We start from the raw sequence: 24759 nt of genomic DNA, 5'->3' as shown, positions 1-24759 counted from the left end.
GATAGCTATGACTTTTCATGTTCTTGGTTTGTGTGTGTGTGTGTGTGTGTGTGTGTGTGTGTGTGTGTGTGTGTGTGTGTGTTTTAAGCATTAGGATTCCTTAAAAGCAAGGAGAAGATTAGGGTCCTTTGAATCTGCCCTTGTACATTGATATGGTCCAGCAATCACTCTATTTGTGGCTGGAAGGGCAGCTGAGATCTTGACTGGTCTTTTATGAGGTGATCTTTGTGCAAACCTCTTGGGAGAGCTTCATGCTTTCAGTGCCAGAAAGCAGCTAGATAGCCCCTTAAAATGATATGTTTTCTGATTTTAGGGTATGTGAGAACAAAAATGGACTTCTTAAGGCAAGGAACCCTCGAGTTTTATGTAAGAACAACATTTGATATATATAAATGTTTTATCCTGAATCCACCTTAATAAAAAAAAAACTAGATAATAACAGCTTTAAAATAGAATCATGTGATTTGGGAGTACTCCATTTCACAATTTAATGGTCAAAGGATTAGTCATCCCTTCAATGGAGGAGTTTCAAATGATTTATAGCCACCTCGAAGAGGTTTATATTAGGAAAATATTTTACATGCCTAGTGGATGAATATAACTCACTCAAACTTTGCATGATTTGCTGTATAAAATTTTGTCTTAAAATATGGAAAAACTGACACAAACATGCTTGTGGTTTTCAAGAGTATTTCGTGAGAGAATAAGAATTGGTATTTGTTCCTGAAGGAATTGCTTTAGTAGAGCATGAAGATCTAAGGAACACACATTTCTGAACACTTTAAATGACTTTTACCTCTCTAAACCACAGCAAGGGAAAAGTGAAGTTGAATGACAATAACACAACAATAATAGCAATAACAACAAAAATAAAAGAAGGACCTTCTTCATCACCAGTGACCAGTTGGCTCACTAGGTTGGATGACAGAGATTAGCCCTATTAGATATCAGAATATATTATACAATAATAATTGAAACGGTATGACACTACAAAAATAAGATACAGATGGCTCAGAAGAGAGCCATAATATATGATAATCTAAAAATAACAAAAATAGGGAAACAGAATATGCAAATAGATATTATTTTAACTTCACAGTGAATTACTTCTGTAAGTCAAAATAAGTGGCAAATAGACTGTAAAAGTAAAAGGAGGGCTTCCCTGGTGGCGCAGTGGTTGAGAGTCCGCCTGACAATGCAGGGGACACGGGTTTGTGCCCTGGTCCGGGAAGATCCCACATGCCGCAGAGCGGCTGGGCCCGTGAGCCATGGCCGCTGAGCCTGCGCGTCCGGAGCCTGTGCTCCGCAAAGGGAGAGGCCACAACAGTGAGAGGCCCGCGTACCACCAAAAAAAAAAAATTAACCTAATGTAACTGAGAGTGTTCAATAGTAATTGAAGAAAATTTATTTAAAATGGTTCTTTAATATTGTCTTATTTATTAAGTAATTAACCTGAAAAATGTAAAAATCCCATTCTGTCAGTGTATATACAGTACTAACAAATTTATTTATTTTTTGATTACCTTTAGGACTTTAAGAAAATCATCCAGATTCAGAAAACAACTATCAATTATATGCATGAAAATGTTTATTGCAATTTTTCTAATTGGAAGAATCCTGGCCGTAACCAAAATATCTAAGTAAATTATGATATCTTAACGTCATGGAATGTGTTGCAATCGTTAAAAGAACTGTGAGCAACATGTAACAACATGGAAGAATGTTCATGAATTACCTTTAAGTGAAAAAAATGCTATGACAATTATGTAAGAATATATATATATATATATATATATTCACTTGTAGATAAAGAATGAATGGGGCTTCCCTGGTGGCACAGTGGTTGAGAGACCGCCTGCCGATGCAGGGGACACAGGTTCATGCCCCGGTCCGGGAGGATCCCACATGCCATGGAGTGGCTGGGCCCGTGAGCCATGGCCGCTGAGCCTGCGCGTCCGGAGCCTGTGCTCCACAACAGGAGAGGCCACAACAGTGAGAGGCCCGCGTACCACACAAAAAAACAAATGAATGGTCATATGATATAAGGGAAATAGTTATGACTGTATTATTTCTCTTTTCAAATTTCTTTTATTTTGCATAACAGACACAAAAAGAAAAAAAATCCATTGTGCACAGGAGAAGAGGCAAGGAAGCAGAAGTCAACCAACATAAATTCATTCTGAATTTTTTAGAAAACGTCGAAGCATATATCTTAAGAGAAAGGCTCCTAGCAACAATTTAGTACAGTTAACTAGTAATCTGATACTAACCTACTAACAGCCACCTAGAGAAAGATACTCATTTTAACTTTATGAAACAAAACAGTAAGTTCCCATCATGCCCTACCTCTAGGCTATTCTAGTGCCATTTCTTTGTAGCCTAGAGAGTCAGCCAGGTGAAATGGTTTAGGCAGAGGCCCTGGAGCCAGTCTGGGTTTGGTTTTTAGTTCTACCCCTTACTTGCTCGTTGCGAATTGTTTAGTTTCCTTTGGTTTCCAGATCCATAAAATGGAGTAAAAGTAGTATATCTCCCAGAGTTGTAAGAATTTAATGAACTGCTATTTTTAAAACACAGCACAGTGTCTGGCATATAGGAAGCACTTACTAAGATGTTAGCTATTGTCACTATATTTCTTATTTCCTTAGTACAAAATTTGAAAAATGATTCAAACCTCGATATAGCTCTGGACAGTGCTATACTAAAAGGAGGAAGATAGAAACAATCCATTTTTCTAGTCCTAAAGAAACGTACACTTTTATTGCCAAGATTATCTAGCCTATTAATCTATTATTTGAGATTCCCTGAAAGTTTTTGATAGGAACAAGTAAGATGTTTCTATAAAATCAGGAAGCCACTTAAAAATTTACAGTGCAAAAAAGTGAACTCATAGAAACTCCTTGAAGTAGATTTATTAAAGATAATTCTCGAATATGAGTAAAGAATATTTCTTTTTGCTCTTAAAGAATCAAAAATCTAGTTTTATTTCCATGAAATAAAAATGTCGATAAAAACTTCCAATACCCATCTAGGGAACCTGAACCTTCCCTGCTCTGCAGAGACTATACCAATTACTCATTATGAACCCTTGGGAAATGTCAATGACAAAATCTAAGGTAAAACTGCGTGAGCTGAGAGGTTGGCTTACAGTTTCTGAAATAAGAATTCTGTGTTATAATCTCTGTGTTTCCCATGATTTAGCAAAAATGGATTGGCACGTATACACTCATTTCTGTCTCAAGTGAGAATTTTGTTTTAAACTATGTAGTTACTAATTAAATCAGGAAGATATTTACTTTAATCAGATTAGGCTCACGTAAAATTATGAGTCAAACAGCAAACATGTATTGGCAGCTTAAGGTATGCAAGATAGCATGGAAGGATGCAAAATAACTGGGGAGAAAATGCATTTGAATATTAGAGGTGCTTGATGAGAATTTCAAGGCATTGACAAGAGAAATGCTGAAGGCATGGCAAGTCAAGGGGGATTAAGAGTGGGGTAATATAGTCTGAAGTCAGGGAGCCTGATTCCTCCAGCTCCATTTTTCGTTCTCAAGACTGCTTTGGCTATTTGGGGTCTTTTGTCTTTCCATACAAATTGTGAAATTTTTTGTTCTAGTTCTGTGAAAAATGCCAGTGGTAGTTTGATAGGGATTGCATTGAATCTGTAGATTGCTTTGGGTAGTAGAGTCATTTTCACAATGTTGATTCTTCCAATCCAAGAACATGGTATATCTCTCCATCTGTTTGTATCGTCTTTAATTTCTTTCATCAGTGTCCTATAATTTTCTGCATACAGGTCTTTTGTCTCCTTAGGTAGGTTTATTCCTAGATATTTTATTCTTTTTGTTGCAATGGTAAATGGGAGTGTTTTCTTAATTTCACTTACAGATTTTTCATCGTTAGTATATAGGAATGCCAGAGATTTCTGTGCATTAATTTTGTATCCTTCTACTTTACCAGATTCATTGATTAGCTCTAGTAGTTTTCTGGTAGCATCTTTAGGATTCTCTATGTATAGTATCATGTCATCTGCAAACAGTGACAGCTTTACTTCTTCTTTTCCGATTTGGATTCCTTTTATTTCTTTTTCTTCTCTGATTGCTGTGGCTAAAATTTCCAAAACTATGTTGAATAATAGTGGTGAGAGTGGGCAACCTTGTCTTGTTCCTGATCTTAGTGGAAATGCTTTCAGTTTTTCACCATTGAGGACGATGTTGGCTGTGGGTTTGTCATATATGGCCTTTATTATGTTGAGGAAAGTTCCCTCTGTGCCTACTTTCTGTAGGGTTTTTATCATAAATGGGTGTTGAATTTTGTCAAAAGCTTTTTCTGCATCTATTGAGATGATCATATGGTTTTTCTCCTTCAATTTGTTAATATGGTGTATCACATTGATTGATTTGCGTATATTGAGAAAAAAAAAAGGTCATGAAGAACCTAGGGGTAAGATGGGAATAAAGACACAGACCTACTAGAGAATGGACTTGAGGATATGGGGAGGGGGAAGGGTAAGCTGTGACAAAGTGAGAGAGTGGCATGGACATCTATACACTACCAAACATAAAATAGCTAGCTAGTGGGAAGCAACCGCATAGCACAGGGAGATCAGCTCGGTGCTTTGTGACCAACTAGAGGGGTGGGATTGGGAGGGTGGGAGGGAGGGAGATGCAGGAGGGAAGAGATATGGGAATATATGTATATGTATTACTGATTCACTTTGTTATAAAGCAGAAACTAACACACCATTGTAAAGCAATTATACTCCAATAAAGATGTTAAAAAAAAAAAAAAGAGTGGGGTAAGAGTGAAAGGTGGAAGGTTTCTCGAAGGAAGAAAATGGGAGCCATGCATTAAAGGAAGGGTCAGAGCTGGTTGGGCAGAGCAGAAAGTGGTGAAGTAGCACAAGTATTGCTACAAGAGGCACATATGGAAGATCTTAAACTCTCTGTAGTGATATGTCTAGAAAAATAATTACTAAAATGTTAACTGCGTTTTTTTTTTCAGATAGTGAAATTTTTACTTTCTCTACATTTTCCTATACTTTCTCTACATTTTCCTATACTTTCTCTACATTTTCCTTTACTTTCTCTACATTTTTGGAAAATATTCATCATCATGATGCATCTCACTTTTATAAGAGGGGAAAACAATAAAGCTACATACTTTTAGAGGAAAAAACATTTTTTGCTGATATCTCAGTGGATAAATGGAAGCTGTATAAATAAATGCACTGGTTAAGAATATAAAAAGTGGAGTATTGTACTAAAATACTCAGCTCCCTTTGCCCAGTTTTTTGACCTTAAACTTTTTACCCCACTTTTTATTATGAAAAATTGCAAGCATGTCCAAAAGTTGAAATTGGAATTGAAAGTGAATGCCAAAATACATCCCCCCTCCCCAGATTCTACAATTGTTTGCATTTTGCTATTCTTGCTTTTGCTTTATATCTATTCAATTATCCATTCATCTTTGTTTTTTGATGCATTTCAAAGTGAGTTGCAGACATGTATACCCTGTTTGATACTAAATTTTATCCACCCACCAATTCCCTCTGCACACATACACTAGTCCAGAACCTTCCAGCCGGCTGTTATGCACTGAAATCTGATCTCATTTCCCATATCTAGACACAGCTTCCAATCCAAACACATCCCAAATCAGCTGACAACCCAGAAGGCAGTTTGCCAAACTTTACCCTGACTGTTTCTATATATCCAGAACTATGTAATTTATTCAACTCATAGGATATTAAAGCCAGAAAGGGAAACTATCTGCTCTGGGGTCAGCAACTCCAACCTTTCCAGGAACTAAGCAGGTAGTATAAAATGTGGGTGTCTCCTGTAAGATAATCCAGTGGATCTGATAACGAAGACTGACCCGCCTCGCCTCCGTGTGGGGAGGCGACAAGGAGCAGCAGAATGACCCAGGGAGTTGAGAAAACAGAATTAACACTGGGGCAAGGCTTCCAGCCTCAGCCTGTGGTTCCAAGGGCCTGGCATTTTAACCACAGCTCCCTTTTTGTCTCCTCTGAGGGCCTAGGACACCTCTTAAAGGCACGTATTTGTTAGAATAACTGAAAGTGTACGCTGTTAAGTAGAATCTTTCTTTACTTAAAAGTATTTATGGATGCAGTATTTATTGCCTCTCAGTTAAACACAGACCTTAATGGTACAAACAGTAGCACAGATATTATAAATGCAATGATGTGATATATGTCTAGTTTTTGCACGTTGCTTGCCCAAGAAGGCAATATTCCCCCACTTCTGGTGGATTGACTACCTGTCTGTAATGAACCCAAAGAAGAGAGAAACCAGTTTTCTCACTGATCAAAGGGTAGATGTAGCGTCATTTCTCAGAAATGTGCCTGCATATATATATTTTTTTTTTCTTGGTCTGTGTGGCTTACAAATTAAATAGAAGGCGTTACCGTGTGGAAGTGGGGAAGAACGGTGAGAAAAATGGGATGTAGAAGGGTCAAGATGTATAGAAACTATGTCTGGTTTTTCATGCCCATTAGCCACCTAGACATGGTTATTTGGCCTACTTTCTGGAACTTCCTCCCTCTCTCCTTGCCCTGCTTATCAAATTCAACCAGTGTTTGCTCAGGTTGGCTAACTTTTACATCTACTGAGAACTGAAACCATCTATTGATACTTTTCACATGTGCAGTAGCTACAGGTGGACGTTGCTTAGCAATCAGAAGTTACAACAATTCTACCCTCACAGTCTTTTCTTTGTATGCTTGATAATTAACAAGAGATAGTTTGGAAACTTCCCCCTCCCCCAACCCCCCTCCCCACCCCGGGAAACTAATTTAAACAGTGTGTATCTCAGCCTTACTGTGTTGGTATAGCTAGTTCTGCTACTAAAAAAAAATTCCACCCAGGCCTGAAACGCTGTCTCATGCAGTTGTGGGTACATGTGATAAAATTAGTTTCTTTTGGGTGAATGTTCTCTTGTGATAAAGTAAACTCAACTCCTTTTCTTCCAAAGTTATAATGAATAAAATTGCCAGTAGTTCTTTTGGACTATGCCCATACATTGATAAATCAAAATGTATTAATGTAAGTTAAACCTCCTAAATGTCTATCTAGTAAAGGGTTTTTACAAGATTTCACATGAATTCTTTCAACTTAATGTCTGTCATAGATCAAATTCAGCAGATGTTTATTTCAACTCCACTTCTTTTGATTTCTACCAGGATTTACATAAGGATTGAATTTATTGTTGGCTTATCAGTTTTTGTAGCTCAAAACTGACTACAGACCAGTGATTCTGAGCTGTGGTTTTACAATCTCACTAGCTGGTTTTAAAAGCCATATAGTAAAATTCTGAACATGTTAATTAAAAACGTTACTTTTTATTGAATTAATATTTAAAAGAGCATATAGCATTTTGAGGAAAAAGTGAGTCATAGAAAGCAAAAGGTCCCAATATGAAAAAAAGAGAAAAATTCTTTAAATGCTTTTAAAATTCCCATTCTCAAAACACTAATTTTGGCTGGTTTGTTTTGCAAGTTCTTTGCATATTTTGCTTATAAAATAAATAAATAACTTAGAAAAATTTTGTGTAGCTTTTGCTATGCAACAGGCATTATTCTGAAGACATTCATTTGTAAACCTAAATAAGCCTCATAACAACCTTACTAAGTAGTAGGTATAGTTATTCATTTTTTACACATAGGGAAACCAAGGCACAGAGAGGGTAAATTGATCAAAGTCACATAGCTGAAAATGGGCAGCACTGAGATTCAAATAAGGAAGTCCAACTCCAGACCAGACTCACTTTAAACTCTATTCACTAGAAGTTTACCAGTTTCCACTTAGAGTTCCCGAAACACTGGGTAAGACTTGGCATAAGTGATCATCAAAATGGGTTAAGCAATAAATAAATAACTAAAGCAAACTTTGGATGTTTGAATCATTCAGGGAACTTAAAAAAAAACAGTAGCTGAAACCCACCCAGGCCAGCCTGAATCAATATCTCTGGGGTGGGGCTTATGTAACTGTGTATTTTAAAGTCAAATAGCCGATGCCAATGTGCTGCCAGATCGAGAGCCACTGATCAAAACTTCTAGCTAAGTCTTAGTACAGGGGATCTCAAACTTGAGCATGCATCAGAATCACTTAGAGAGCACGTTAATACACAAGTGGCTGGGTCTGACTCCCAGAACTTACTCAGTCTTGGGTGGAGCCCAAAGATTTCCGTTAAGTTCCCAGTTCAGTGATGTTGATGCTGCTGGTTTAGTGACCACACTTTGAAAACTACTGTCTTAATAAGCTGGGATAGGGATAAAGGTGGGTAATAGAGACCTGGAGGAAACTGGACTAATTCTAGTATCTCATCAGCCCTGATGCTGACATATTTCCACTACTTTGTTGATTTACCCAATAACACTGACTGAGGATGAGAGAAGAAAAGAAAAAGGAAAAATATGAAGCTAAAGGGAAGTGAGGGAAAAGATAGAAGAGGAATTAACTTCTTCAGTAAACTAAAATTTGTGAATTTCTCACCGACCTAATCACCTGTCAATGATAGAATACGAAATGAGAAAATTTAACGATAGTGACAATCAAAAAGAAATGCACCTTTCTATGTCAGAAGCAGAAAAGAAACATAAAATAGTGAGTGAGACTGGAAGACTGGAGGGCTGGCAAGGCGGGCTGTTGGTTTAGGGTACAGAAGTATTTATTAATTCAGCTCCTATAGGTAATCTGAGAACCTGAGCTATAGTCACTCTTTGAAACCAAGGGCAAGGACAGTTATGCTTTTTTCCCATCCTTAGCACCATGAAAGGAGACCAAATGATCAATGCTAAGAATTGCCTGGGGATAGACCAGCAGTTCTCAACTGAGGATGAGAACATGGCAAGGGAAGGGGGGGAGCACATTTTGTAATATCTGGAAATGCTTTGTGTTGTCACAATGAGGGGGACAAGGGTGCTACTGGATCTAGTGGGTTGGGACCAGAGATTCTGCGAAACATCCTACAATGCAGAAAAGTGCTAAAGCTGAGAAATGCTGGGCTAGAACCAGGATCTGGACCAAGATGCCAGTTGACTTAGTAATGAATATACTAAATGTGCCAAATTATTGTGGGCCTGTATCAGCTGTCAATACAGACCTGGTTCTGGGCTGGAGGAACCTCAGAAAGACATAGTAGAGGTAAGCACAATATTAGAGATGGCAGATAGAAAGCGAAAACTAAGCAATCAAGCAAAAAACCTTCTCAGATGGGTCTACCACACAATTCCAAACTACAGGAAGAAGACTATTAATAAGAAATAAAAACACAATGAAATCAACAATTGAAAGATGGGTTTACCTCAAATTAAATTAAAATAATAGAACAATCTGAAAGTGACCTTAAGAATTTAGGATATATCAAGAAAAAGAATGAATAATACCTATAGGAGAGCATAAGAATATTTGAAACAAAAATGGGCAGACATTAGGCAAAAACAGGTGATTATCAAAAGCAACCAATTTTAAAGACTGGAGATAAAAACTTAACCATTGAAACATAAATTCAATATATGGGATAAAATATGGTTTGGACACAGATAGGATGAGCAACTATCCTGGTCTGTCTGGAACTGAGAAGTTTCTAGGGCATGGGACGTTAGTGCTAAAACTGGGAAAGTGCTGGGCAAACTGAGACAATTGGTCATCCTAGACACAGATGAAGAAAAACTTAGTGAACTGGAAGAAAAAGTTGATAAACTGATTTAGCATTCATCACAGAGGAACACAGATAAACAAATTTGGAAGAGAAGTTAAAATCACGTAGGATAGATTGAGTCTATCTAGCTTTTACCTCACAGGGATTCTAAAGAAACAAACTAGGAAGGAGGAAATGGTAGAGTAATAGTTTTTGAAGAAATAGTAGCTGAGAATCTTTTAGAATTGAAGAAAATCATTAGATTTTACGTCAGGGGTTGGCAACTACAGTCCATGGGCCAAATCCAGGCTGCCACCTGTGTTTATAAATAAAGTTTTATTGGAACACAGCCACAGCCATTTGTTTATGCCATGTCTACAGCTGCTTTCATCTACAAAGATAGAGCTGAATAGTTGTAACAGAGACCACAAAACCTACAAAGCCTAAAATATTTACTATCTGGCTCTTCACAGAAATGTTGTAGATCCCTGCTTTAAATTGCTACTCTGAGTACCAAGCAGGATAAATAAAAATCAGTTCACATGCCTATGAAGCATAGTAAAGCTGCAAAACACAAAGACAAAGAGACATCTTGAAAGGAATGACAGAATATCACCTACAAGGTAAGACAATTAGACTTGATAGCATACAATTCTGCAACACTAGAAGGCAGAAGCCAATGGGGTAAGTCTGTAAAGTGCTGAGGAAAAGTAACTACCAATTTAGAATATTTATATACGGCTAAACAATCATTTAAGAGTGAAGTCAAAATGAAAGTGTTTTCAGTTATACAAAACCCAATATACATTGCAGTATATAATATTACTCTTCTTCCAAATGGGTATCCATCTCTGCTATTACCCTGAATGCATAAAAATTATACATCCCTACATCTCTGTCCTGTTTAGCTGAGGCATGACTATGCAACTTATTTTGGCTGATTAAATGTGAGTAAAAGTGAAGTATATCTCTTCCAAGCAAAAGTGCGTTTTGTTTAGGTTCTTGCTGTGTTTGGGAGAATATTAACAGAAATACTAAATAGTTGTAGAAATTGTTAGAAAATAGGTAAGAGCATGTGTACTTGGGTAAGAAGATATATGAATCCAGAGCACAAGAGTAAGATGTAAGAAACAGTGATAAACACGGAGTTTTACGAAGTACATGGACCAGTATGACAGAGTTAAGAGCTTAGAAGCAGAGTCACACATATGTGGGAAATGGACATATGACAAAGGAGGCAACAGAAAGAAGTAGGGGAAAGAAACAGACTAAAATAAATGGTACTTGACAATTGGTTATCCATTGGGAATATATTAGATGCCTACCTCACACCACAAGTATAAATAAAGTCCTGATTATTAAAGACCTAAATATGAAAAGCAAATCTTTAAAATATTTAGAGAAAAGGTTAGGAAAACAGCTTTAACATTTGAGAGTAGGGAATAACTTTTTTCAAAACGACATCAAAGCAGAAATTATAGACTTATTGTAAAATTTGACAGCATTAAGATTGAAAACTTCTGTATAAAAAAGAGACACTAAAAATAAAGTAAAAAAGAAGCCATAGATTCAGAGCATAAAATTAGCAATGCACTAACTGACATAGAATTAATGCCTAGAATATATAAGGAATTCCCGTAAATCAACGTGAAAAGATAATCTGTAAGAAAATGAACATAGCACATGAGGCGAATTTACAGAAGAGTTACCTGAACAGTCAATAAGCTTATGAAAACACATTCCATCTTAGTAATAATCAGGAAAATTGAAATCAAAATGAAGTAGAGTTTTGCTATGCCGACAAGGGCTTAATTTCCAAAATAGACAGACAGCTCATACAGCTCAACATCAAAAAAACAAACAACCCAATCAAAAAATGGGCAGAAGACCTAAAAAGACATTTCTCCAAAGAAGACGCAGATGACCAACAAGCACATGAAAAGATGCTCAATATCTCTAATTATTAGAGAAATGCAAATAGTATGGAGTTTTCTGAAAAAACTAAAAATAGATTTACCATATCATCCAGCCATCCCACTCCAGGGCAAATATCCAGAAAAGACGAAAACTCTAATTCAGAAAGATACATACACACCGATGTTCTTAGCGGCACTATTTACAATAGCCAAGACATGGAAGCAGCCTAAATGTCCATTGACAGATGAATGGATAAAGAAGATGTGATATATCTGTATCTATATCTAATAGAATATTACTCAGTAATAAAAAAGAATGAAATAATGCCATTTGCAGCAACATGGATGGACCTAGAAATTATCATACTAAGTGAAGTAAGTCAGATAAAGACAAGTTTTTATGTTATCACTTATATGTGGAATCTAAAAAAATAATACAAATCAACTTATTTACAAAACAGAAACAGGCTCACAGATATAGAAAACAAACTTATGGTTTACCAAAGGGGAAAGGAGGGGAAGGGATAAATTAGGAGTTTGGGATTAACAAATACACACCATTGTATATAAAATAAATAAACAACAAGGAATTTACTGTATAGCACAGGGAACTATATTCTGTATAGCACAGAATTTACTGTGAATTTATATTTACTGTATAGCACAGGGAACTGTAGCACAGGGAACTATAATATCTTGAAATAACCTATAATGGAAAAGATTTAGTTATATACATATATAACTAAATCACTTTGTTGTACACCTGAAACTAACACAGTATTGTAAATCAAGTATAGTTCAGTTAAAAAAATTTTTAAATATAATAAATTCTCAAAACTCTATCAATAAACTTGACAAAACCAAGTTTTAGGGATGATGCAGAGAAATGGCAACTCTCATACAAGGTTGGCGAGAGATAAATTGATACAATGATTTTAGAGAACAATTTGCTAACATCCAGTAAATTTAAAGATGCCCAGACCCTCTATGCAAAAGAACATTTATTCTAGTACTGTTCAAAATGGAAAATAATGACAGCGAATTCAACGTTGGAGAATAGATGAATAAATTGCAATATAATTACACAGAAATTCAATAGGTTGAACCAGAGCTGCATGGGTCCAAATGGATACATATTGAAAACATACCAATGTCGAGTGAAAGATTGCAAATGCAGAAATCATAAAAATAAACTGGGCAAAACAATATTATATAGTATCTTATGGATACAGGCAGATGAAATAAAAATATAAAAACATGGCGGAGAAGGCGAGACAGCACTATCAGAGCAGGTGTTCCTCTGCTTGTGGAAAGAGGGGTATGGAACTGGGAAGGGCAAAAAGAGGGCTTCAACTTTGCCTTTTTTAGTTTTGAAAAGATGGCAAAATGGCAATAATATGAAATAATGGTAATATGTGTGGACTCTGGGTGGTGAGTATGTGAGCATTTGTTATTTGTTTCTTAACATACCATAGTATTTGAAAAAGAGAAGTGCATGAGAAAGAAGGGGCAGATGGAATGCACCTCCAAGAATTAGGGAAGTGATATTGAAGTTACTAAATCCAGAGCTGGAGCCCCACACCCGTTCACTTCAAGAGCAAGTGTTGCACATTTAGCGGCTGCTCATACGTGCTCTAAACAAGTGCCTCTCGTTTCCTCCTACGCGCATTTACCTGTGAATGAACGAGGTCTAGAATTTGAACCTCTCGCTCTTGGCTTAAAACTTGCTTGTCCATCAACAGATGAATGGATAAAGAAGATGTGGCACATGTATACAATGGAATATTACTCAGCCATAAAAAGAAATGAAATTGAGTTATTTGTAGTGAGGTGGATGGACCTAGAGTCTGTCATACAGGGTGAAGTAAGTCAGAAAGAGAAAAACAAATACTGTATGCTGACACATATATATGGAATTTAGAAAAAAAAAGATGGTACTGACGAACCTAGTTGCAGGGCAGGAATAAAGAGGTAGACATAGAGAATGGACTTGATGACATAGGGTGGAAGGCGAAGCTGGGGTGAAGTGAGAGTAGCATCGACATATATACACTATCGAATGTAAAATAGTTGGCTGGTGGGAAGCAGCCGCATAGCACAGAGAGATTAGCTCGGTGCTTTGTGACCAACTAGAGGGGTGGGATAGGGAGGGTGGGAGGGAGAGAGACGCAAGAGGGAGGGGATATATGTGTATGTATAGCTGATTCACTTTGTTATACAGCAGAAACTAACACACCATTGTAAAGCAATTATACTCTGATAAAGATTTTTTTTTTAAAAAAAAAAAAACGTGGGACTCAAAAACAAAAAAACTCGCTTGTCATAACAGAGGAGCTTTTTTTTTTTTTTAACATATTGGTACAGACCTTGCAGCAAAGGGGAAGCAGCCCCATTTTGCAGAAGCAGAGGATATAAATAGATCGAGAGTAGAGAGTAGGAGTGTACGTGAAGGGAGTGTGTGGAGGTGAGTGAATTTCTATTTGGGGACAGTAGTGTGTCATTCAGGACTGTGACTGACCCCCTCCAACTTATGTGATAAGCACAGGAATCACCGCTCTCCATGAAAGAAGTGGCTTGGAACCCCAGCTTCCAGAGGGATTCTTCTAGCTCAGATTTTATTTTCTGATTTCCCTGGAACACCAGCTCTCAAGTAGGCCTCCACTGCAGCCCCTCAAATTATTTGCGGGGCCCCAAACCCATCCTCCCCCTCAGAAATCCTTCACAAATTAAACACTTGGCTGTGTTTAAATTTGGGGTCAAAATTTAAAGGATGAGGGAGAGAAAGTCAGTAGTGAAGCTCCACACCATGGTCAAGGCTTCCTGGAAAGGATGCGCGTCACTTCAGAAGTAGCCCTCCCCTCAAAATGTGAATCGGATAATGACACTCACTCCTTCGCTTGGGAGCCTCCAACGGCTGCCCGGGTGAACAAAATAAGATGAAATTCCTTGTCATGGCCCTCGAGACCCTTCAATATGTGACTGCTGCCTGCTTCTAGAAACCACCTCTTTGCCTCCCTCCTCTTCTCTTGCTTTTCCTCCTGCCACCCTATCTTCTTGCAGGTGCAAGCTGTCCCCTGCCTCTTGTCTTTTGTTCCTGCCATTTCCTGTGCTTGAAATGGTCTTTCCTGCCACCTTCCCTGTGCCCAGCTTATTCTCGCTCTTCGGTGCCGCGATTCTCAACCTGCACCGGACGCCACTTCCCCCGTTAAGGGTTCGAGTTAACTGGTCTTGGCTGGGGCCTTGAGAATGGGTATGATTTATAAGCTACTCATGCGATTCTAACGTGCAAGGAGGGTTGAGAACCAGCGCGGTAAGTATCACGGCATCGAAGACCAGACCACTATCTAAAGAGGATGTTTCCTTCATATATTCTATCTCAGTTCCTTATTTACCTCCTTCAGAGCTCACTGCCTGCTAGTTTACTTATCTGTTTACTTGAATTAACTTTCCGTCTTCCGGGGAACTGTGGTTCTCCAGATGTGGGAACAGTGGTTCTCCAGGTGTGGTCCCTTGACTAGCAGCATCAGCATCACTTGGAACCTTTTAGAAACACCAATTCCCAGGCTCCTTCCCCAACCCTCCAGGTGATTCAGATGCTTGCTAAAGTTGGACCCACTGTGCTCAATGTGAGCTCCAGGAAGCCAGGACCCACCTGTCTTCACCCTGCATTCTTGTCCAGCAGAGCCCAACGTGGAACAGGGCCTCAATAAACCCTCACTGAATAGTGATAACACATTTCTTTTGTTAGTTGCTCACGTGTGAACTGCCAGCTGACTGAGAGGAGCAAAACAAATGAATAAAACCCCCAAACCAATTTTTACTTCATTTCTTAAAACCTTCTAAGGTTTATTGATAAAAGATTTTTCCCCTCACTAACTGGGAACATACAAAAATTTGTGCACGATTCGATATCTGCCCCTCCCTCTTTTTCAGAAAATCTACAACTTGAAAGGTACCTAAACATACTTGTCGTGTGGACAGGTATCATTCTGTTATTTCCAGTGAAGGCTGTTAAGTGACATAATTTGTCTAAGGTCGCAGATTAAGTCAATTTCCACAGGACCATCTGTTTGAGAAGTAGAATCTTACTGTTGCTGCCTTCTGCTTCTGAAATGTGGAATCATAAAGAACATTATGGAACACCTAGCCCACCCTCTACCTTAACTGAGCTGCTTGAGAGAGCTGGAAAGCCAAGTCAAGATCCCACTGAGGGTTATGGGGAGGCTGGGCCTGGAGCCCAGCACTCCTTGCCACCATGTAGCTAAAATCTATCATTCTTTATAGCTGATATCCTTGTACTCACAAAACCCTATGTACTTTTCCACCTAATTCCCACAAGTTTCTACAGTTCCTCTGCCAATAAGTTATACGAAGAGGGTGATAACAGGTGAATTTCCCAATAACCACTTGGGCCATGATGTGGTTCCACTTTCTGATGCTCCCTTCCAGCACTCAGCCTGGAGCAGGCAGAGTTAGTCACACCAGTAACACAGCAGGAGAGCTTGGAAGGAAGGCGAGGCATTTGATCATTGAATCCCCCTCTCTAAACCCTGGGGTGGAGAATCACAAAACCAGGAACCCATTTAGTCTCTTATCCCAGTGGCTCTGCAAGATTTCAATAAAGTGAGCATTCTGAAAATAGGATATAATTCATAACGGTAATAGCAGAAGAAGTTACAACCACTGACTCCCAGATCAAACAGAGGTGGTCACCAGCTGAGGAAAGGCCCCTGGCCCTCCTGAAAGCCAGTCCCGGGCTTTTCTAGGACCACCTTGCTGTCTTCCTCTGTACCTACTTTTTCTTGGATGCAGCATAATGCAGAAAAACTCAGGCTCTGAGAGCAGACAGAATTGTGCTCAAATTCCAGTGCTGTGGACTCTGGAAATTCAGTAGCTGTGTGGCTGCGAGTAAGGGAATCACCCTTCCCAAGACTCAGTTTTCTCACCTAGGAAATGGGGATGATAGCAGTAACTAACTCTTTGTAAGGATTGTTATAGGGATTTAATGAGATGGCGTATGTCAAGGCTCACAAATGCTAACTTCCACTGTATTCTCCTCTTTGTGTTCATTGAAGTCTTTATGCCTCCTTAGGAAATCATTTATTTGGGGCTGGAAAGAAAGAAACCAACATTCATTCAGTGTCTGGCTGGGGCCTGCACTTTAATAGGTGCTTTGTAATCACAATTTTATTCACTCCTTAAAACAACCCTGCGAGACAGTTACTGTCATCATCATCAACATCTTCATCGCGGTTGGACAAGGAAACAAACTCAGAGCTCAAGTGATTGTTGAAAAAAACATACAACTAGTAAGCAAAGCATAAGAAGCCAGGAATAGGAACTTCTCTGGTGGTTCAGTGGTAAAGAATCCGTCCTGTAATGCAGGGGACACGGGTTCGATCCCTCGTCAGGGAAATAAGATCCCACATGCTGTGTGGCAACTAAGCACACGTGACACAACTACTGAGCCGTTGTACCTCAACTAGAGAGCTTGCATGCTGCAAACCACGGAACCCGTGCGCCACAACTAGAGAGAAGCCTGTGGGCCACAACAAAGAGCCTGCGTGCCGCAACGAAGACCTGATGCAGCACCCCCCCACACAAAAAAAAGCCAGGAATATGGCCTTTTGACTGATCTATGATGTCTTCCAAGGAGAAAAAGTAGAAAGAGTTTTTTCCTTCTTGTAATATGCTATGTGCCTTTCTGTAACTTATCGTAGAATGTCAGAGGCAATGTTAGGGAGAGAGAAATTAAAGGAAATCTACTTCCTCTTTAAGTATATCCTTGATATGCTACAAAGATAGGCACGTATATACCATAACTGCCACTGGCAAATTCATTTGCCATGCATTATATAGTAGGTAAACTTAAAATATATTGTTTAACAAGAGGGTAACTGTGTTCAGAGTCTAAATATATGTTTTTTCAGCTACCTATTCTTCTAGTAGTTCTGACAATGGAAAATTATAAGGCAATGTATATAAAAGAATGCTTATGACAGTCTTGTCTATATTACCATAAAGAAAGAAAAATAAAATAAGAAGCAATCTCAATGTCCAGCTATATGGAACTAAAATAAATTATGGAATACAGTGCAGTCATTAAAAATGATTCATTATTAAAAATGCTATCATAACTCAGATATTATTCAAGATATTTTAAATTATAAAGCAAGTAAGGAAATAGTTTATAAAGTATGATAGTACTTGTAGAAAATTATATTTATAAGATATAGTTTTAAATGACAAAATTCTAAAGGGATCTGTTATTAATTTAACAATGATTGCCCCCTAAGTGATAGAACTATAGAAAACAAGTATTGTGTCATTTCTTCATTTCTAAGAAATTTTCTTTAGTAATATGTGTTACTTTTGTAATAAGATGGTGATCTCTTAAGAAAACGTTATGTGTAACACCAAACACACACTATCCAATTAAACCTCTCTCCTTTTTTTCTTCTATTACCATCTATTTTTCCCTAAGAAAATGCAAATTACCCTGTCAACCACAGTGCCCTTATTTATTTTCGAAGAGGATATCGTAATTAAGGTCAAGATCTTTTCTAAGAATCCTGGATCTGAAGACCGAGTTTGGAAACACTAGAGGGACTTGTAAATCCCATCTTGATAGGTGACCACCCTCCTCTACAGATGGGGCTGCAGGGACAGCCCACGGGCTACCGTTTCCTCTCTGTGGTATTCCCCTCCCCATGACTCTGCAAGTCTGACTTCATCTCTTCTCTCCTTCTCTTTCCCCTATGGTGAGGTTACGTTCTCTCACCTCTGCCCTTTCCCCATTCTGGTGCAAGAGATTTTAGACTGCATACTCATGCCATGAATCTTCCTACCCTCTCTATTCCAGAGCCTACAGTGCACTCCCTGCCCCACTGAGTACCTGCAGGGATCATTGCCTCAGTCCCCATCTTCCCACTGGGAGGTGGCAAAGGAAGTAATCCTCTTCATAACAAGAGAAGGGATAACCAATCTCTATCTTCTAGGGGCTGAGGAGTCTGGGAGGGGTGTGTGGGATAGAAAGTTGACTCTCTTCTAGACTCTGTGAACCTGAGAACACCACACGTATAAGAACACAGCCAATTATACAGCGAAATAATAGGAAACTGTAGCAGAATCTTAATGCTGTAGTTCAGCTACTTTATGGATTAAGCTAGTTTTTATGGTACACTGGGAACCCAGTCATGATTTTAAGTGTGCTCCACATAATGACTTTCAATTAACTTTGGAACACAACCTGTCCCTAAGGTTTGGACTACTTGGACTTTGCTTCTCTTAATTAAAATAATAAAATGCATTTTTCTAAACAAAAGAGCTCCTCTTGTAAAATTCACCATGTTGTCAAAATGGCACTCATCCTTAGCAATATTGCCCAACGTATATCACTGGAGTGCTCTTCAGGGCTCCAAAGTGCTCATAAAAGGAAACGACTGCACTTCTGGTTATAGCACCCAACCATCTTAAGAGGCAAGACAAAGAATGCAGCTTTTCTTTCTTTAAGGCATAGCTCTTCCTCTATTCTGAAGGCTAGAATCAGAAAAGGGAACTCTTGCAGCCACAGTCCCTCAGCTGATATAATAAAGCCTTAGCAGCTTTATAAGCAAATGGAAGTATGATGAGATAAGCGAAAATTCCAAAGGCTTGGAGGACCTGGCCGTGAAGCACTCCCACACCTCTCCGCTTTATGTAGAAAAGATTAGACGTTTGCTAGGAGACCAAGGAGAGTCATAAAATCTATTACTTACCATTTTTATTGAAAAGAGTTGACGTGCCTGGCACACAGTGACCCCGAAGATGCTGTAACTCGGACAGTGAATGTGCAAGTTAGCTATGCAGGGTGTACTTCCTTTTTTGAACCGTGTGGTCTGTCCAGTTTTCACACATTGATATATAAGGTTTATTTGCATATTATCTCAGCCCTCGGAGCATTTGTATAACTGGCCAGGTTTATCCAGTTATTATGCTTTAATAATATGAAAACAGCTACAGGTGAAGCTTTGAAGTCTTAAATATTGACACAGAATTTTTTAAAAAGTGCCTGAATTGTAAACTCTGTGTATGTTATTAACCCATTTTATATAAAATGTGTGTTTGTGGACCTATCTATGTATCTATTTACTTATCTGCCAAGGACCCACATTAACATGTTAACAGTGGTTCACTTCAGTGGAGGTATTATTACAAATAATCCTTATTTTGTACTTTGCTGACTTTCTGACTTTTTAATTTTGAATATATGGCACGTTTAAAACAGAACTATAATCTTAAAAAGAGCAAAAAGATCATGATAATTTTAATCATCAATTCCAAATGCATTTAAATCTATCTCACCAATATTTGAATGGTGGACATATTTTAAGCTTATCATAGGACGTTACTCATTTCATTAAAAATATAAAGTACATGTCAGTCTAGATTCATGCATTAATTTTTTGGTAATATTTGTTAGCACTCAGATGCCTCAATCTTTACACTGGTGAACTAGATATTCTTGAGTTAAGGGCATAATATTTGATCCCAACTAGTCAGAGTTCCCACCAATCTTCTCTAGTGCTTGTTTGAACTCATTCTGGTACATGGATTTTAACCTCCTTTATTTTTAATATATAGTCTCTCTCTCGCTCTCTCTCTCTCTCTCTATATATATATATATACTGATACTAAAGTAATTTTAAGAGTAGAAGATCATCTTCATGTCCTATTGCAAAGGAAAGGCAACTGGCTTCTTAATTTTGGGTTGCAAATTTCTAGATCTTGTATGTACTACCACATTAACCTAGTAGAGAGACACCAATTTTTTTCATTTGATCCTGACCTAATATTAATTACTACTGTGACAATAAAAATTCTTTATTAAATGGATACTCCCTATTATTTATTTCTTAAAATGAAAATATTTTTCAAAATCAAGATGTGGTTAGAAATATGGATAGAATCATTGCCAGGACGAGGCAGAACGGCAGGGCAAGGGTCAGGTCCCAGGGGTAGAAAGGAATTTGAGATTGCCTTGAAACTGTAGGTATTTTAAAGAGAGGTAGGGCTTGAGGGCTTGAGGATAGTCGGGAACTAGGAGGGTAGTCAGAAATTGCACTCTCTGGCACATAATAAATACTCAATGAATTAACGGAGGAGGAAGATCAAAGCAAGGCAGATATGAGAACCATGCATTCTTTTAGACATAAGCCATTGCCAGAAGACCTTAAAATGGAGACATTCTCTAGCTTAACTGAAAAGCCTCTCATCCACTATCTGTTGGAACAGTACAATTTAGGGTCTAAAGCAGAGGGTTTTCATCTGGCAGCACGTTAAAATCACCTGGGAAGCTTTTAAAAAAATCCAAGTTTCCGGGCTTAACCCCAGACCATTAAATAAAAATCTCTACTTTGAGACCCAGGCATCAGTGTTTTTTAAAGTTCCCCAGGTGGCTTCAAAATGCAGGCAAGCCCAGGCTCTAAAAGGAGGAGCAAGTGACTCGTACGAGGAAGATGATAGATTAGGAGGCAATAACTTGATAGTACTGTAGAAATAATCCTGATGCTCTGACACTGTTTACTACCAAGTTTACCAACATATTTTCACCATGCGCTCCATGATAATTACTTATTCTTGGTCATTCTATGATTTTCTCTCTAGGCCGGTAATTGGGACAAAAATTACACGATAAACGGAAATCGAGCAATTTCCATTAACAATGTAGCTAACTGTACAAGTCTCTCATTAAAAGAATGTGGAGTTTCAATTTATTCATTTGAGTTTCATTTCAATTTGTGTTTATTTCTAATTGCAGGTTAAGGTGTTGTTATTGACATAAATTCAGCAGTCTCTCAAAAATATATTTAAGAGAAGTATCTTGGCTAAGAAAAAACAGGCTAGCTGTAGCTCTCATCCATAACTCACCAATAAGTTTTTATTTTTAGTTTTTGGAGCATAATCATTTTACTTACAAAAACATGTTTCAAGTATCACTTATGTGAGCACATTTCCTGTGAACTCAATTAAGTATGTAAATCCTTGAGCGGGAAGAGGAAACAGGAAATGCAAGAAAGCTGACACACAGTATAACGATACCATCTGAAGAAGATAAAGTTATTTTTTTGTGGTATGGGCGCTGCAGTTATTCCTGCTAGTGGAAGGGAGAAGTAGCCTAGAGAACACAAAAATGGTTATAATTCTTCAACTGTCTTCATAAATTTACGTTCTAGAGAACTGTTTTTGTTCAGGCAATGGTAAAATGAGGCTGTCTCCCTGGTACAAAGTGACAGCTAGATGGAGACTGTGAGGCCCAGAGACATGGTGGGGTTGGGGGAGACTGGTGAATCCAGCTTCATTTTTTTAAAGTCAATTTACAAGATGGAGGGCGAGAATGCTGATGACAATGTAAGTAACACTACTTATCGAGCCTTATTTAAAAACGTTGTCACTGTTGTATCTATCAGGTTTTAAAAGGAGCATGGTTGAAGTTGTTAGCACAGAGGGTTAGAAAGACTTATAAACTCTTACACAGTTTCAGCTTTATAACCTGAATGGCTAACATTTTAGAAAAGAAACAGGATCATCTGCTTTACGTGCCCAAAGTCACAGGCCTGGGCAAGAGCCCTGAGATAGGAGAACAGGAGGATATTGAGTCTCACCTCTCCCAGAAAGCCTTCTGTGCTGCTGGCTCACTCATCTCTCCCTTTTTCTGGACTCCTGCAGACTGCACCATGAAATGAAGCTCTTTGATATGTTTCCCTTTTATGGTTCTCCCATTGTATCGGTTGCATTAAGTTTGGCTCCCTAACGAGATCTGAAACTCCTCCAGTACGAATTAATTTTATTACTTCCTTCTGTCACCCTAATATCCTAGAGTAGCTTTTATTTTTAAAGCTTTTTTTGTGACTCACGGGTTCCTTTCAGAATCTGATGACAGCAGTATATCGTTTGCACACTAATTCTGCGTGTGTACAGCCTCCCTTGAAGCCCATCCTTTATGGGAAGCTGTAGGAGAACTCTTGGCTAAAATATTGTCAAACACTGGGAGATGGTCACTACATTGGTGCTTTCTGATGACGAAGTGAAAGCACACAAATGTTAAGTGACCCCTTATGTTTCCAGACTAGGGAACTGGTCAGCTAAAACTTCATTATTTTGTAAACTTGTCTTTTATCGACATGCATTTGATCCTCGCCAGGAAAGAACAACTGAAACTCACAAAATAGAGCCATAGAAATTCAAGGAAATTCTAGTTTCCTTGCGTGGAGAGATATGGAATAGCCAAATGGAAAGGAGCGGGATAAAAGCAGGATAAGAAAAGGCACGCTTTAAAAAGTTGTGCGGGAGGAAACGGCTAGCTCCTGGATTTGGCTTATTTCTCTTTCACTTTTTGTTTTGAAAACAAAATGGATTTTTTTCACTCTTGCACTTTCCTTTCCATTTTTGATGAAAGGAGGCCTTAATCCTTTCAGAACATCAATGCACTAGGAAGAAAAAATGTATTAATCAACTTCAGTGAAAAATCAATTCATCTTTCAGTAGAAGGAGAATTCCTACTATATTTCAATAGGATTGTTACCCCAAAACTGGGTTTGCCTCTTGGTGGGTGTTGAGCTAAAAGACACAACCAAGCCAAAGCCCAGGAGAAGGAAGGATTGATTACTTGCAGCCAGTAAGCAGAACACCAGGGATCTTTCTCAAAGCAGCATCTCCCCGAACAGAAAAACTGGGGGAGTTTTAAGGTAAGGATACATGCATATTCATGAAGGGGCTTGGGCAGTCAACAGAATCCAAGCTTTAGTTGACTGAAGTCACGTGGGGCAGCAAAGGTCAACATCATCATCTCTTAGATCCCAGTTGATCTGGTGGTTGAGGGCTTCAGGCTAATCTTTACCCTTGAAATAGAGCTAGGAGTCTTTACAACTGATATATTATCTTTGCTATTGTTATTTTTCTTGCCTGATAACAGTCGTTTATTTGTTCCTTTAAGATCATTAATTACTGAGACCTGTTAAAGGACATTGTGGCCAGGCTTAGAGCACCAAATGGCTTAGGCCAAAAATGGCTTCTCTTATGCCAAGAAAGCCATGCCTGGTTCTTTTTCTCTAGGGACCCCCTACCCTATCTGCTTAGAAGATGAGTAAACTGTATTTAAACTCAAGAAGGGCAGGGAACAATTGTCTCTACAATTTAAACACAACCCCAGGCAAATGTTTACTAAACTCTAAAAAAAACCTGTTGAAATAGGACAATGGAGAAATAATCTAAACTTTACTTAAGGAGTCTTTTATCAAACCAATTAACTTGGAGAGCAAAGAGACAAAGAACAAAGCTTCTAGAAGAATCCTATGTTATATATTAATTTACTTACTACTTTCTCATTTGGGATATAATTTGTATCTTACCCTCTCTTGGGATTTGGGGAACTCCTAGAGAGCTCTGTGGGAGTCTGTTGAGTCTTTTAATCCTTTTATCTCACTGGATCTCCAACAAAAGATTTAACTGACACCATCAAAATACACACCCTCATTGGATTGATTGTTGTGCTTGAAGATTTGTTAACAATAATTGCTCTTTAATGAATAAAAGAAAGAAAAGGTCCTACATGAAAAATAGATCTATTTTTCTTTTTGTCCTTCCGCATTCATTCATTCATTCCCAGTTTCCTTCCAAACAGGAAGGTTAGGCCAGAAAGTTTGGAAAATAAACTGATGTGCTTTGGGAATTTACAGACTCAGAGAATATGACAAAGGGGAAATGGATCACTCCCCCATTCCTGGAATTCTTATCCTGTCCCACTGTCAATTAAGTGCAGGTGTGAATATACTCATTTTCCTAGTCTGTTGTCTAATTTTAAAATAGAAATATTTCCATTTCAGTACAAGATAAATACTGATGAAGCCTTACACCTTTCTTTGCACTCAGAATATATTTCAAATTTGTTTAAATTAGTCAATTTAAAAGCATCTCCAGTTTATACTCTTTTTCCTTGAGTTTCTTTCTTTCTTTTTTTTTCACTTTAGAATCACCCTATTCTCTCCTTCTCTCCATTTGAAAAATTACTCAACCTGTCTTTCTTTTTTTTTTTTTTAATTTTTATTGGTGTATGTAGTTGCTTTACATGTTGTGTTAGTTTCTTTCAACCTTAGTCTTTTTGGTACCCTATTTCTCAAATGAAGATTTGTCAGACTGGAAGCCT

The 24759-nt window shown here is 38.1% G+C and overlaps 1 protein-coding gene across 1 annotated transcript in view; it reads right to left on the bottom strand.

Annotated features, from left to right (window-relative positions):
• FYB1 (FYN binding protein 1) overlaps nt 1-19434 on the bottom strand; it is a 184135-nt gene extending 164701 nt beyond the window's left edge. Inside the window, exon 1 of the mRNA XM_004265975.4 lies at nt 19334-19434. Coding sequence (XP_004266023.1) covers nt 19334-19336 — 3 coding nt within the window. The 5' untranslated portion in view covers nt 19337-19434. The remainder of the gene's footprint in view (nt 1-19333) is intronic.
• Nucleotides 19435-24759: the final 5325 nt, after the last annotated feature.

The sequence above is a fragment of the Orcinus orca genome, chromosome 3 (assembly GCF_937001465.1).
Source record: "Orcinus orca chromosome 3, mOrcOrc1.1, whole genome shotgun sequence".
Classification (NCBI taxonomy): domain Eukaryota; kingdom Metazoa; phylum Chordata; class Mammalia; order Artiodactyla; family Delphinidae; genus Orcinus; species Orcinus orca.
Note: the sequence above shows the minus strand (reverse complement) of the source record. Positions and strands in the feature narration are given on the sequence as shown.